Below are 16,511 nucleotides of genomic sequence, written 5' to 3'. Positions count from 1 at the left end.
TTATTTAATTCGTAATGTTTGCATGAATATTTAGGGAGAGGCCATTATCTCCTTGAGGAGGATATCATCATGGAATGCGATTTGAGAATTATTATTATAGAGAAAATAACAAAAACATACTTGAGTTTTCATGGGAAAAGTGTCGGACAAGTCATAAACCAATTGTATTAGTGTCCTTTTGACTAATTTTGGCATGATTTTGTTGATGTGGAGGTCGGTTGGTTTATGTGGCATGACCAACATTGACATGAACAATTTTTAATAATATATTAATATTTTTACGGAATTTTTTTAAACTTTTATTCATTTTGCAAGGCTTAGCCATCACCATATTCCTTGCAAGAGGGCCACTCGACCACTGCAAGGTCGCAAGGCTTAACCATCGCCATATTCGAAGAGGGCCAATGCAAGGTCGCCCTTGCGGCCCTTGGCAAGCTAGCCAGAAGCTGGGTGAGCCTCACTAGTGATTGGTGAGGATCACCCAATCCTAGCCTCTAGTCGATTTCCAAGGTTTGATGGTCGATTGGAGGAAGAAGGAAGGGAATGGGGTAACAAAGAGAGAGAAAGAAAAGAGAAAAAATATTAAAAATATCATTAAAAGTTGTCCTTATCAAGTCACCATTGACACAATCTAGCTAAAATTAGCTAGAATGACTAAATTGGCATTATGTTAAAAGATTTGTGATTGAATTGGTATTGGATCAAATTATTTAAACTAAATTGACATCATTAAAATGTTTAGAACTAAATTGGTATTGATGTGATAGGTTTATGACTTTTTTTAATACTTTTCCCTATTTTAATGCAATGACCAAAATTGTACTTCTATTTTAAAAACTATAAGTACCTCAATTCAGTTATTAGCATGTGTATTTATAAAATTGTCTTTTCTCTTTTAAAAAAATGCCTTCTTAATCTTCTCACATCCAATCTCTAATCAATAAAGTTCAAACCCTAGCCCATTCTCAAGAATTTTTTGGGGGTATTCTTGGTCTACATTATAATACCACTTTACATGACTAGTTAGATCATGTAGGCTTCACGTTAGTTCTACCTGATCTATCAATTTATTTGAAGTAGATTGAAGGTCAGGAATACCTAATTTATCAATTCGCTAAGTTAAGGAAATTATAATTTTGAAAATGGAAAAATTATTGTATGACGATCAATTCAATCATAAACATTTTAGTTGTATTAATTTAATCTTAACTATCTTGATGGTTTACAAATTTAGTTATTATTGGCAAAAATCACTAGCATGGATGCAGATATAGTATGGCCAACTTTTTTTTTTTTTAATTTATTTATAGTATGGCCAACTTTGTGGTTGATAACTTTTGCAATTTTTAAATTTTATGAATTTTTTAATATTTATTTTTTCTTTTAATTCTTTTTATTGTTAACTACCAACGGGGTTGCCAACCCTTGGCCTCCCGGTAGTTAACATAAAAAATAAAATAAATGATTTAGAAAATTAAAAAAAAAAATTGCCTATGTTAACACTAACTATGTCACGTAGGATTATATTGGCATTATGTCAACGATTTTCAAACAAAATCTGTCAAAATGACTAAATTGACAAATTATCAAAATGTTTAGTAATAATTTTTTTTTTGGTGACCCGTGGTACAATTGAAACATTAAAAATTAATTTGATTGTCATATACTAGATTTAGGACTTTTTGAATAATTTTCCCATTTTCAAAAGGGTTAAAGCTCGAAATATCCCAAAGTGATACATTTATGATAACACCAAAAATCCTAAACTGGTACGTTTATCACAAATTTACCCTTCGTTAGTTTTTAATTAATTAGATTAATACCATGAAAAACCACAAATTGGTAACAAATAAATGGTAAAACTCAAAACTAGTATATTTATCAACTATCACGTGTCATCTAACCTATCAATTTGACTATAAAATTTAACAAAAACTAACAAGGTAAATTTGTTATAAAGTATATCAATTTGAGATTTTTTATAATAAAAAAAAATTAAATTTAGGTAAATTTATCAAAAATGTGTAAGTTCAGAATTTTTCGTGGTATTATCCTTTTTTTAAAACTATAAGTACATAAACACTCGGTGAAGCTACACACTTATTTGCAAGATTTTCATTTCTCCTTCCATAAATGCCCTCTCAAGCTTCTCAAGCCCAGTCACGTCCATATCCTAATCAACAAAATACAAATGCTAGCCCCTTCTTAGGAGCCATTTTAGGTACTCCCAACCTATATTGGCCCAAATTCACATGAGCCTCTAAATCATGTAGGCATCATGTTAGTCCCACATAATTTAACAGCTCATGTGAAGTGGGCTAACGAAATTCTAAGAGTCCCTAATTATTTTCCCTTTCTTTGCTGCGGCAACCCTCATCCCTGGCCCGCCAAGGTCTTTGACCAATTGCCTAGCCTCCCATGCCGCTGTAAGGCTGCTTGACACAAATTCGTCATTGTACCTCTGTTATCCTGTTCTATTTTCTCCTTGTCTCACCCATGGAGGTGTAGTTGCACCTAGTGGACTCAATCCAAGCTCACCCGTGGTGAAGTACTCTCTTTTCACACCTACTTTTTATTTTCTTCTCCTTTCTTAATGAATGATGTTGGGATTAGGATCGTCATCTAATTGCTAGCTCAGAATACATACTCATGTAGAGAAATGCAATGTGAATTGAGTCTACGCTTAGGTGTAACTTATTCATTATCTCCAATCAAGTTCTTGAACTCTCAATTTGCCCAATCAGGTCCTAAGCAGGCATGTTACTTTAAGTAAAACAGTACTACTTTCGTAAATTTTTTTCCCTATAATTTGAAATACTATTCAAATTATATCTCGAAAGCATGAGTATGCAGCGACACGTTCTGAATGTTCCGCATGGGCTTGAATCGGCCCAATCCAACTACCCGAGCCCCTGCAAACAAAAGCCCAAGTCAAAGCCTTTTGCATTTTGGGCCCATCAATGGTTCCTCCGTCCCGTTGGATCTTCTTCATCGCTTATCCAAAAAAATGCAGAGGCTTTTCCGTCGCGATTACGAAAATGCCCGCGGTCCATCGGAGCTGAGCTATGGCGCCGGCACCATTCCCACCGCCGAACCGCTCCTGCCCTCCCGCTCGCGCCCTCGCTCCGTCTCCTCCACCTCAGCTCCTCCTCCTCCTCCTCCGGCGAAGCAGCGGCTTCGGCGCCGTCCGGTTCGGAGCCCGCTGCTCGCCCCGGTCGGTTCACTTCGAGGCTCGACCGGCCGGGGTCCCGCTCGATGCGGACGCGGGGAGGAAGAAGCGGAAGCCGAAGCCGAGCTTCTTCGAGCAAATCCGCGGCAAGTGGACGAGCAAGACCGGTTCGGCCCGGGAGAGGTTCCCTTGGCAGGTGGAGGAGCGAGAGCCGCCGCGCGGACGGTGCGAGGACGAGGGGTTGGCGAGCCGGGAGGTGCCCGATGAAGCTGTGAAGACGTCAACGGAGAATGAGCGTGATGTTGATTCGCCGGGGACCGATGGCGGCGTCGTGGTGCGTGCCGTTTCGGTTAATAAGTCTACGTTGCCTCCCTGGGCGGTTCATGGATGTAAACCCTCGCCAGAACCCGTCCGTGGCGATGAGAGCGACGCTTCGCGATTAGGCTCAGGAGGAGAGGAAATTGAGGAGGTTAGGGAGCGTTTGGATGATGGCAACGTCGTTGGAGCTGGCAATTCGATTAGCGAAGTTGATTTTGGCGGGGGGTTCGATGCGGAAGACGATGAATGGGAGAAACTGTCTGCAGTTCCTCGAAAAGGTGAAAAATTATCACTCGCCTTTGGAGGATTGAGAGTGAGTGACGTTCTGTCCGATGAGGAGGATCATGAGGCCGTTGTTGAGTTGGAGAAGCTTGACGTTTCTGGTGAGAGTGGTGATAAAGGTTCGGTGGCCTTACCTTGGAAGAGAGATGGAGATGGAGAAGGGAGGAGGAAGCATGTGGATTTGGCGGAGAGAGTAATTCCGCAACATGAGCTCAGGAGGCTCAGGAAAATTGCTCTCAGGATGGTGGAGAGGATGAAAGTTGGGGATGCAGGGATTACTCGGGCTTTGGTGGATTCTATACATGAGAAGTGGAGAGAGGATGAAGTGGTGAAGTTGAAGTTTGAAGGTCCCCAGTCACTTAACATGAAAAGAACCCATGAAACTTTGGAGGTTAGTGCTGGTCTCTTGTTTGCTTATGGATAAGTAAGTAAATGAAGGTTGAATCTTGATGAGCCTGGAACTTTCATGAGTTCTTGCGTGCATTTTAAGTGCCATATTTGACATCTGGAATGGATATAAAATCATGACTTCAAAGATGTAATCACTTGAATAAATCTCGGTTGGTGTTGGAGACTTGAGAGTCTTTATTTTAATCATGAATCATTGATGCACTGAGATATTGAGCCTCTAATACACTTGCCTTGTCAGAGTAGGACTGGAGGCTTTGTTATATGGAGATCTGGAAGTTCAGTGGTGTTGTACCGAGGGATGGCCTATACGCTTCCTTGTGTCCAATCATACAACGAAAAAATACAGGGCAGTGTAAGTTCTCTGAAAAATGAGGACATAGCCAGCGATGTTTTTCATAGCAAAGGAGGCCGGATTTTATGTGGTTCTGCAGATTATATGAAGGATCTGTCTAAGGAAAAACGCATGGATATGAATGATCCTAACAGTTTATTAGATGAGTTGGGTCCACGGTTCAAGGATTGGTCAGGCTGTGAGCCAGTTCCAGTTGATGCTGACTTGCTCCCTTCAGAGGTTCCTGGATATAAACCTCCATTTAGGCTTCTTCCTTACGGGGTTAGACATTGTCTGAGAAACAAAGAGATGACCAGGTTTCGTAGACTTGCAAGAACGATGCCTCCACATTTTGCCCTGGGTATGTGTGCATCAGTGGCAATAAAGTGTGTGCTTTTCTGCCATTGCTGGTTAATGACTGACAAACTGGTTTGATTATACTATGTCTCAAAATCGTTCTAAACTAATCCTACTTTTTTTGTAGGAAGAAACAGAAAGCTGCAAGGTCTTGCTGAGGCCATGGTAAAGTTGTGGGAGAGCAGTGCTATTGCAAAAATAGCCATTAAACGTGGCGTGCTAAATACTTGCAATGATAGAATGGCTGAGGAACTGAAGGTTGGACAATCTATATATGTTGACTTTTTAGCATATATGTATGAGCTAATTATTGTTGAAAATGGGTGTTCTGTCGCTTTCATCGAGCACAGAACCTTTCAGAGTCTGTAATTTATTTGATTTGCCTGACGGAAAGAATTACCAACTATTGCCATAAAGTGGTAGTTTGACTAAATCATTATCCTTCAAGCCCACAGTACGATGCTGAATTTTCTATTTCATCACTGACCATGGAATTTATAATTGTTATCATAATGGTAAAACTCAGCCAAGGTTAGTGCGTCGACATTCTGGGACATACTTTTGTATTGTTGTGAAGGATTGGCTATGCAAGTTCTTATCTCTCTGTGCATTGTGTTCCAATCTTGTTGTTCTGGCATTATGATAATATCAACTTCTGTTTAGGGTTGCATATTCTGTTTTTTTTCTTTGGGTAAGGAAAATTTGGTGCTCTTGTTATTGATTTGCGTCATTTTGAATGCAGAATTTAACTGGGGGAACACTACTTTCTAGAAACAAAGATTATATTGTGTTTTACAGGGGCAATGACTTCTTGCCTCCTGTGGTGGTGGAAGCACTGAAAGAGAGAGAAAAGCTAACAGATGTCCAGGCAAATGAGGAAGACCAAGCACGTCAGAGGGCCTCAGCTGCAACTGAAACAAAATTAAAAGCTTCTCATAGCCCACTTGTTGCTGGCACTCTTACTGAAACTCTGGCTGCCACCTCTCGGTGGGGGAATGAAATAAGTAGCAAAGATGTTGAGCAAATGCGTAGAGACGAATCACTCAATAAGCACGCTGCACTCTTGAAATATCTTGAGAAGAAACTTGCTCTTGTAAGTTACAAGATTGAACAAACTTATGCTATAAAATTCTGCTCCATTTCCTTAATTATTTATCACATTTTCCATTCATTTTTTCCTCTTCTTTCCAGGCAAAAGGGAAGGTCAAAAGGGCTGAGAAAGCTCTAGCGAAAGTGCAGGACAATCTTAGACCAGCAGACCTTCCAGTTGATCTGGAAACCATAAGTGATGAGGAGAGATCTGTACTTCGTAAGATTGGTCTGAGTATGAAGCCCTTCCTGCTTATCGGTAAGAATACCTGGTTTGGCTCTTGATTGAGCAATGTAAAAAAGTCAGCTTTCATGACTAGCTTTTCAACTTCTGTTTGGTTTAATCCAGGAAGGCGTGGCATTTTTGATGGTACCATAGAGAACATGCACTTGCATTGGAAGTATCGCGAGTTGGTGAAACTAATTGTGAGGGGAAAAAGTTTTGCACAAGTTAAGCATCTTGCAGTTTCTTTAGAGGCTGAAAGTGGTGGAGTGCTGGTATCCTTAGATAAGACTATGAAAGGCTATGCTATCATTGTTTATCGTGGGAAGAATTATCAAAGGCCTCATGCAGTGAGACCCAGAAATTTGCTGACTAGAAGGCAGGCATTGGCTCGCTCTATTGAACTTCAGAGACGTGAGGTGAAACTGATTGAGAAACTATTCTTAATCCCTTATCCTTAAGCTTGTCACAATGCTTGTCCTATTCTATGTTATTAACTTTTCTTTTACTGCAGGCACTCAAGCATCATATTTCAGACTTGCAGGAGCGGATTGAGCTACTAAAATACGAACTTGTATGAACTCTTGCCTTTTAGAAATTTGATGAGACAAAAAACTGGCATTTATTTCAGTAATGCATTCTCTTCCTCCTTCACAGGAAGATATGAGAGTAAACAACCAAATTGATGAAGAAAAACTTTCTAGATCACTTAATGCCGGAGCAACAATAGATGACACATCTGAGGTATCTGTCTCTCATCCTTTGGAGTACATTTGCTCCTCTACGTGTAGAATCAGCGTGTATCTCGAGGCAATTAACCTTAAAAGACTTACTTTTGTATTAACTTGTAGAATGTTGCTATCTGAACTTAGATTCAGTTTTCTTTTCTTTGGTAGCAATACTCTCTAAAGGTGATGTCCTAATGCATGGTTTAGTTGTTTGGCTTTACTTCTATCTGGATGACATTTGGTGGAAGTTTGCAAGATCTTTCCATCACAGCAATCCTTGGTAATTGCTAGCATAACCTTCGTATGATTGATACCTTTTCTATGATTCCAAATCAGGATGAAGGAGAGGAGGCATATCTTAAAGTTTATGACAGTGGTGTGGAGGACGCTTGAAGGAATTAAGAAGCTCGTTCATGAAAAAAATTGGTAATTTTTACTGCTAGTTATACCTTCCCCTCTTTGCAAATTGTCCAAGGAAGACTAGCTCAGAAGAAGTTGAGCATATTATTGAATCAGAAATATGTCTCAAACATAGTTGGTCACCTTTTTTTTTTATCTTTTTGGCTGTAGAATATAGTTGGTCAGTTCATCACTGAGGTTCTGATGGAACGTTTGCCTTGGCATGTACATAGCTTCCTTGCTTGATTAGGCAAGCAACATATTATATGCACTCGTCTTCACTTAGGTTCATCATGCTATAGAACATTAAGTTACTAGTTCCTGCATCATCGATCAAGAGTCGGGCAATATGTTGCTTTCACACAGGTATTTGGTTTAGTCGTGCCTTCGCTACAGTGATCATTGATATTTGCAAATGAGTTAGCTTCTTTGTTTTTCTTCTAATTCCATCATCCTCGCAGATTGTCCAGGCACCCCTGCTTGTGGTCGGAAGCAGATTTCTTGAATGTTGTGAACCATTTTTGACCTGAGAGGAGTCTTTCTAATCACATGTAAGAAAATTGAAATGCAATGTGGGTGTCTTGTGAAAGCCACCCAGCATTCGTCTCAGCTAATTGTAGTGAAAGAACATCGATGATCGAGACAACATTGCACCGATTCACAATCTTCCAACGTGCATATGGTGTTACGAGAGACTTGATACAAGAAGATGGGTCCTGTAGTGACTCGTGAGATAACAGTAGGTGGTCCGAGATGCTGTTGCAGTTGTTCACAACCTGGCAAGTGCACTTTTTCAATGAGAACGTACACGGAAGAAACCGGGCATTGGCTCTCTCACCTCAAAAAACTGCCCGCTTGCAGTTTCAGCTGATATTTTGCTATTAGTTCTACATTATTGTGGTAGGTAACTTGAAACTCCGTCACTAGGCTCTGTAGGTACAGATTAGTGTAGGGATGCCTGAAACAAAGCCTTTGTAGTTACACAAGTGAGGTAAGACATGGCACTTCGCCAAGTCACATGCGTCATAAACTCGTAATCACTGTTGCGCATGATGTCGGCAGTTCTCACCTTGGATGTGGCGATGCCGGACCAAACCAACTTAAGTATCTTAAGCCTGTATTTCATACAAGATGCGATGACATCCCATTTCAGAGTCGATGCATTTTTCAGATGCTTTGGCTGCTAGAGCAAATCCACTCAATTCTAACATACCGGGTACCGACTAACTAACATGAGCCTTCCACAGACTAACTTTGATACGACATTTGTCACCATTACATGATTGCTTTTGCGAAAGTTAAGACCACGATATGGATTAGGCTTAAGAACGTGGAACAAGGGCACTTGCGTAGGTTTTCAGGGTCAAGCTTTGACGGTCTCTAGGTATCGGTTTAAATAGAGACGAATCACTCTTGTGAGAAGGGACAATTCATAGTGCACTTCATGCTCGCACCAAAATCTCATTTGAAAATGCAACAGGGCTAAGTGAGGAACCTTAACTTCCAGGGGAACATGCGCTCATATTTCTGGGCATCTTCGGTCGCTTCCCAAGCAATTTTGTCTCAGTACCTAGGCATCTCGGATCACAATCAGGAATAAGTCGAAAGCCTATTACAGGAACCGGGACTGGCATCACGAATGGGGTTGAGATGGTTAGTGGTGTAGTGATCGTTTCGACCAAGGCCAGCAACAGGGAGAAAGAGTGCTCAGGCGAGGTGGCTCAGTGGTGCCACAGTGACCAGCGACGGGCTGGTAGCAAAGGATGGCTTGGGCGTCAGGACCGTTCTCTGCATCATACAAACGATTTCGCTCTTCGCCGTTTGTCCTCTATGTGCTATCGGCTCCTTTTGTTTTCTTGTTATCGTCGAAGAAGTAGAAGCGTGATGGGAGTGACGGGATTGCGTCAATTCGTGTTCGCTCTCCGAAATTGTTCAGAACCTCTCGTCAAACTAAGCAAACAATATGTGAGAGAATCTATGCTCGTGAAGGGTACTCCTGGTCACTGATGATGAATTTATGGGAAGGCTGTGATGGCTGGTGCGGCAAGGCTCGGGTCTCCGCGGTTCACAGACGACCCAGCAGGCAGGGTGATCGGCAACAACAGCATTGTCGGGACTCCACAGGACAGCAGCGGATCGGTGGCAGCTTAAGCAGCAGTAGCTCGCACGCGCGGTATTGGGGCGATGAGGAGCAGCGGGTCATTGTCGTCGTCGTCGTCATCGTGCAGCAGCAGGTTTGGTGCCGTCATACTCAGTGAATCAGCAACCAGCAGTAGCAACGGCGGCGATGACACGGCGGAAGGTGCGGCTCAGCGATGGTCTTGGCCACAGCTTGGCCGAGATAACTCTCTCTCTCCCTTTCCTTTCTCACGTGTTTTCCTTCGTCTTTTCTTTTTAGTCTTCAAAAGAAAAGTCCCCCTCCTCGTCTGCGAAAGGTCCCTCTTACAGGGAGAGGGCTTGAACTATCAAGGAGACAGCATATACAAAGAAGGTCCCTTCCTTTGTATAAAGATGCTGAAAGAGACCAACTTGCAGACCTTCCTTAAGAACAGAAAATATTGGCAAAGGATATATTACTCACATAATGAGATCAATTATATGTCCCCATGTGACATATTACCCCATATTCAAAATCCTTTCTTGCCTGCTCCGCACGCCTGTATCCTTCTCGCTTCAAGCACGAAAATGTGTCCAAGATATCCCTTCCCATTTCATTTTATGGCCGAATTCTCATAATATTGCTCTCCCGTTATCCAATTTTGATTATCTGTGTGCGGCACATGCAATTTCCAGGCACGTGGGGAATTCGTTGGGTTTGAATTTTAGCTTCTGCGGGCTTAGCCTAATTCTTCACCTTAAAGGCTTTATTAAGCTCAAAACCATATACTTACATATCAGTTCCAAACTAGAGGAATGTTATGGTAAAACTTCGTTTGAAACGATGTGGTAGAAAGCCACCAGTCGCTTATCCAATGCAAATGCAATTAATGGGTTTATCTATATGTTAAAAATGCTCATAAGAACTAAAAAAAATTATTTAGGGACCAGGGTTGATCCCTAGTTTTCTATACAATTGATGCTTAACTGATCATCAAAATTTAGGTGTAAAAAATGGGCATTGACATATTCTACCATTATACATGAGAATGTAACGATAGTTGTACATTTACAATGAACCAAATTCAACAGAAAATCATGATGATGATGATGATGATAAAGGGGATGAGTACACTAGAAGTTCTAAAGTCCTAAAATTTATTATAAAAGTGTAATCAAGTCATAAAATTTTCGAAAAGTATAATTAAATCCTAAAACTTGTTAACTTAACATATTATAAAAAAACTATACATGAAAAATCACTTATGCTCCGATGGCCGTAGCTACTTATTCAATAATTTCTTCAGAAGCATCGCCATCCACAGCGTCTTTATCCAGCTTTTGTTGAAATTAAATGGCCTTCCTTTTTTCTTTTTATTTATTATTTCTCGCCTTTTTTGTCTCGACGGGAAGCTTCTCCCCGAGTTTCACCATAAGTTCTTGGCATTCAATGTCATTTCCATTCAGGAACCCTCTTAAAGCTTCCTGGCCACGACAACTTCGATCAATCAAATGTACGTGGCCCTGGCCTTAGTGACAAACATGTGTTTTAATCCTAAATCAACGATCTCCGAGATTTGGCATATCTCCTTGCCAAATTCCAACTCAAGCTGAGCAGTCCTAAATGGAGGAGCAAGCTACCCTTACTAGATTAGGAGTCAAGATAGTATGTTGCTTTCACATGAATATATGGTTTAGTCGTGCCTTCACTATAGTAACAATTGAGATTTGAGGATGAGTTAGCTTTTTGTATCTCTTCTCATCCTTGCAGATCATCCAGACAACCCTACTTATGGTTGGAAGCGGACTCCTTGGTCAGTAGGTCACGAAACATTTTCGATTTGAGGAGTCTTTCCAATTACCTGTAGGAAGGAACACGAAATGCAAGGTGCGTGAAAAAACACAGAGCATTTGTCCCAACTAATGACACAGAGAAACATCAACGATTGAGACAGCGCTGCACCGATTCACAATCTCTTGAAGTGAGCATGGTGACACGAGAGACTTGATAGGAGGGACTGGTCCTGTGGTGGCTTATGAGACAACAGCAGGTGGTCCGAGATGCCATTGCATTGTTCATATCCACAAAGTGCATATTTCCGATTAGAGCATTCGCAGAAGAAACCAGCGCGTTGGCTCTCTCACATCAAAAAACAGCCCACTGGCAGTTCCAGCTAAATTTTTCGTCATTAGGTCTAGGGTATATTGTAGTAGATAACTTAAAACTCAGCTACAAGAGCATCCATTAGTATAGATTACTGTAGGGATGCGTGAAATTGAGCCTTCGTGGATGCACAAATGAGGTAACACATCGATGTAACTAGGTCACGTGTGTCCTAAGCTCGTGTTGCTGATGTGCATAATGTTGGCAGATGACACGATAGATGTAGCAATGCCAGAGTCCAGCACAGGTACCTCAAGCCAGTACTTCATACTGGATGCAATGACATACCATTTTAAGTTGATGCCTTTCTCAAAGGCTTCGGCTGCCACAGCAAATCTACTCAAATTTAACATAATGAGAGTACTTACTAAATGATATGGGCCTTCCACAGACCGCCTTTAAGAGTACATTGTCACCATTACGTAACTGCTTTTGCAAAATCTAAGGCTACACTGGATTAGAATATGTCAAATGGAAAAAGAAAACACTTACATAGCTAAGCTAGGACAATCTTTAATAGTTTCAAATTCTCAGTTTAAATAGAGACAAATCAACCTTAGAAGAATGGTCATTTCATAGTACAACTAATGCTCACACCACGATTCTCAATAGGACAAAGTAAGGAATCTTAACTTATAATGGTGCACTCATATTTTGGCCATCTTTGGTTGCCAGGTAACTACAGACCTAAGTTGATAATCAGGAATAAGTTGAAAGCCTCCTTCAGGAGTGAATTTGCTATCTCGTTCGTAATGCATGCAAAGATCCTATCTGATGATCAGGCATGAGGGTACCTCGCTACTGGCTGGGTTTCTCTCTGTCCTCCTCCAATGCTTGCTTTATGAAACTCGATACAATAGAGGTCAACTCTGCCTGATGTGAGGAATAGTTATGATTTGCTCCTTCTACAATCTGCAGCTTGTGGTTGGGTATGATTTTTGCAAACTCAAGTGCATCTGCTACTGGGATAATTTCATCAGCAGATCCATGAACCGTCAAAACCCTGTATCGTAGTTTCAGTAATCACGTATAATAGAAAATAATCTGCTTTTCTTTTTCATATAAACAAGCTGGAAAACAAAACATATTCAGGACATATTCGTCTACCATCCCTTGTGGCAGAGCTTTGAAACTTAAACAAAACCACTTAAAAATAACTAGAGTTCTTTATAGCTTTATATTGTGGAACAACACAGTAAGAACCGAAAGTAATCTCATAACAACCTATAATAGCTCTCAGTTATGAATTAAAACAATAAAAAATGAGAGGCTTCATCCACACAGGATTAAGTTATTTCTTTGTCCTACTAGGATGAACTCACAGCAAGGATTTAACAGAAATCATCATTAGAAATCATAGTATTACGAGATAGTTGTTACAAGAGCAGCACTACATCATGCACCATCTACAAGATCTTACCTGCATTTTTTGTCAATCTGAAGACATGCTTTGTGCATATTGGTATTTAAGCGGTCCATCATACTTTCGTGTGTCACACGATAACTAATAGTTCCTGCAGAAAGCAAAAATAGAACTTAGAAGAATCTGTGACGATTCCTTGTGCCCACATAACCTCAAGGATGATGCCACGCATCAAACATACCAGCAAATAGCCAAGTTCATATTTAGATTTCTCTATCGACAAATTAAGAATTGCAGTTTCTGAATTCCAAAAGGAAACTAATTTGCCATTGAAGTCACTTCTTGACAAAGGCAATGATGAAAGAACCAACAAAGCTAGACCCCATTCTCCACAGAAAAACCAGGGTTCCCAGAATTTGCTCAAACAGCAGTGATCTGCAAAGTGTATGTGCATTCCGATTCACAGTTCACTAGCAACTTGTAATGATAGATTTGGTGTTCAGAGCAATCCAGATGAAATAAAGGAAAATAAGGCACGCAATAATCTATAAAAACATACCATACATAATTCTTTTTTTACGAACTACATACTGCATATAATTTGACGTGCTCTAAGTACATACTACATATGATTTAGATATCAATCCATTAAATGTGCTCTAGACACATAATGTATTTAAATTACTCAAGTTCGAGCTTTAAAAATGTTCCGCACCCAGGTGTTCAAATGTCATTATGGACAAGTGTTCCTAAGAAGCCTACCCCCTTTGTACCACATTGGAAAACGTAGTATTCTATGTTTCCCTTTTCATTGCACATAATAAATCAAACTGCGAACTAGGTGACACTTGGGAAAAGCTCCTTGAAAGAAAGAGTGCCACTTGTTTCCTTCCAGAAAAAGAAACAAATGTAGAAGCTGCTTGTTTTTTATGAATACCTGATTTATTCTTAACATCAATGAATCCATCCTCCTTAATTGTCTGCATGAAATCTTTGCCCAAGCGATCTTCAATTCCCCCCTTCAAATCATAACGGCCAGAGACATTGACAACAGTATGTATATCATGATACTTAGAAGCATAAAGAAGAACCACACCACCTCCTGCAACAACATTAGCAAGACATATTTAAAAATTAATAAGATTGATCAACTTAAGTAGAGTGAAACCAGCTAATTTGCAAAGCAAAAAGTTTTCGGCTGTTTCTTGTTCTGCAGATTTCACATATATCTGCAAGCATTTGGCAGGCATGGATATATATTTTGATATACCAGAAGGCAGAAGCAAGTGCACATCAAAAAACCATTCAAGCTATGTATGAGCTATTCCCTCCACCCCGCCCACCCCAGAAAAGAGAAAAAAAAAAATCAAAGAAACTGTGCATGATTTCACAAACCTTTGCTATGCCCCACAATTGCACTGGTCACCCTATTAGCTCCATTGAAGTGCTCAATAACAGCACGAAGATCATCAGCTTCTCTCCAGTAGTTCCCATATTCAAATGTACCTTGACTCTCTCTAGAAAGCATAAATTTTATAAGAGTGTTAAGGCAAAAGGAAAGGATACTTAGAAGCAAGAACTGTTTTCCTGTTTAACTTGTGTCCCGGCCCCAAAAACTTACACCAAAATCAAATCAATTGCCTGAGACATGACTATAAGCCATCAATAATGATTATGCTTTCAGAATCGAGCATGAGTCCTAATGAAGCAGCCGTTCAAAGAGTGGATGACCTAAAGCATGCAATAAAAGCTACAGAAAACCTCATACCCATCCTAATGTGAGGTAAGAGCCCTCATGGTGCCTTTGTTGGATAAAATGTCAAGACCGCTGAAATGATCAGTCTCTTAGTACACACACTTTCACCAGGGCCATAAGGTACAACTATGACCTCATAATGCGCAAACTATATATCATAGACACATCGCCCACCGTGTTATCTTGGGCAAATACTCACAGTGGGTAAAACAACCACGATTTGAATGGATTGCTGATGATAAAGAGATTTCTATTAACAATGAGCTGAAAAAGAGAATATTGATGGACCAAGCAGGGGAGGTATGATTTAATTTTTCAATAGCTAAATGAGTTAGCAAGAGGAGGGAAATCAAAACTAAAGAGATACCTCAAAGGACATTTGAAATAGTGGTCGAGCTATCCTAGCTTGAGAAAAGGAACAACAGACAAATTGCTACTAAAATTTACAACTAAAGGCCAGAATCAGCATCTAGCTGAACAAAATCTTTGAACTGCTAAAATGCCCAAATTGACAGCGTTGTTTCTGTTATGACTCTAAGCAGCGTGTCTACGAAACCAGCACAATATTTCTTAAAAGCTCTCTCTCCCTCCCTCCCTCACATAAATGGACTTGGTGGCAAAATGATATCTGTATTTGACCAGTATATTTCAGCATACCCATTTCCAGCAAAATCAAAGCGGAAAGCACTAATACCCTCCTTCTCTAAAGCAGCGGCAAGATTCACCGTCGTCCTATCTTCCTGAAGAAGAGGTGGAAAGAAAAAGTTAAAGCTCGCTTGAAGAACTGCCAATTTTACTGGAGAAAGGAAGACGCAGTATCACAGTAGCAAACAACGATACAACTTATACATACTCTTATTCCTGCCATTTTCCAAATTACATAAAATCACCGCACCTTGGTAGACCGGAAGCCATGACAGACGATCACAATCTCCGAAGATCCAGTCTCGTGCAGCAACCCCACCAGTTTCTCCCCATGCTTGTTCGCTATCACGACTCTCTGCCGCTGAACAACTGAACGCAGAAAAGTCAACGAATCAACACCGCCGCTCACCATACGCACGAGCAGAGCATCGACCGTAAAGTCAAAAACTTCAGCACTAGATGCCGACATAATTGAGAATCCAGCATCTTCCCTCATCGACCAAGGAGCGCTTCTACGCATACGAGTCCCAACGCTAGTCGAAATGACTTGAAGGATATCAGTCATGCATCAGTCATGCTCAAACGGACTTCACTTCTAAACAGCGACATGATCGAGAACTAAGAGCACCCCCATCACCTCGAGACAACCCGCGCGACGAGCATGCGCAGAAGAGATCGAAATGTAGGAACAAAACCTCCGAATCACTCGCACTCCCCCAACGCCAGACGGAGCTCTCCGGCGAGAGCTGAAGTTACCTGGGCCGGGAGCGGATTGAGACATCCTCAGCGTCGCGGCGAACCCGGGCTTGCTCGGGGAGGCGGTCGGAGACCGGGTCGGGAAGGTCTCCGGCGAACGGCGGTTCTCGGACGGAGAAGGAATCGAGAGCGGCGGCGGCGGCGGCGGCAGGCGGACGGAATCGAACGCTGGAGATTGCATCGGAGTCAGGCGACAAGCATTTGTCATCGAAATCGGAATCATCGGCTCCGAGGAAGTAGGGGGGGAGAGGGGAGAATCGACTTACGAGGATTTTGGCCGGCTGCGTTCTGCGTGGAAATCACGAGTCCGGAGTCCGACATGACGACGATACTCTCCTTCTTTATAACGCTGGGCCCTGTTCTCAGTTACCAAGTGGGGCTATACTAAAATGTTTTTCTGAAAATGACTGTATGGTTCGTAAA

The 16,511-nt window shown here is 41.2% G+C and overlaps 2 protein-coding genes across 2 annotated transcripts; one reads left to right on the top strand and one right to left on the bottom strand.

Moving 5' to 3' along the window:
* The first annotated feature begins 3,010 nt into the window (after positions 1-3,010).
* LOC104436477 (CRM-domain containing factor CFM3, chloroplastic/mitochondrial) lies at positions 3,011-8,477 on the top strand. The gene is made up of 10 exons (XM_010049259.3): positions 3,011-4,160; positions 4,419-4,872; positions 4,996-5,126; positions 5,611-5,961; positions 6,060-6,216; positions 6,307-6,599; positions 6,695-6,754; positions 6,838-6,924; positions 7,245-7,334; positions 7,769-8,477. Exons 1-9 carry the CDS (start codon positions 3,066-3,068, stop codon positions 7,299-7,301), a joined length of 2,685 nt encoding a protein of 894 aa, XP_010047561.2. The 5' UTR covers positions 3,011-3,065; the 3' UTR covers positions 7,302-7,334; positions 7,769-8,477.
* Positions 8,478-11,991: 3,514 nt separating this feature from the next.
* LOC104436476 lies at positions 11,992-16,433 on the bottom strand. The gene is made up of 8 exons (XM_010049258.3): positions 16,355-16,433; positions 16,089-16,256; positions 15,583-15,701; positions 15,345-15,427; positions 14,327-14,448; positions 13,869-14,033; positions 12,989-13,082; positions 11,992-12,571 (listed from the first exon to the last, which is right to left on the bottom strand). Exons 1-8 carry the CDS (start codon positions 16,407-16,409, stop codon positions 12,367-12,369), a joined length of 1,011 nt encoding a protein of 336 aa, XP_010047560.2. The 5' UTR covers positions 16,410-16,433; the 3' UTR covers positions 11,992-12,366.
* Between the last annotated feature and the right edge of the window lie 78 nt (positions 16,434-16,511).

This window comes from Eucalyptus grandis, chromosome 3 (genome assembly GCF_016545825.1).
Source record: "Eucalyptus grandis isolate ANBG69807.140 chromosome 3, ASM1654582v1, whole genome shotgun sequence".
Lineage (NCBI taxonomy): Eukaryota > Viridiplantae > Streptophyta > Magnoliopsida > Myrtales > Myrtaceae > Eucalyptus > Eucalyptus grandis.
Note: the sequence above shows the minus strand (reverse complement) of the source record. Positions and strands in the feature narration are given on the sequence as shown.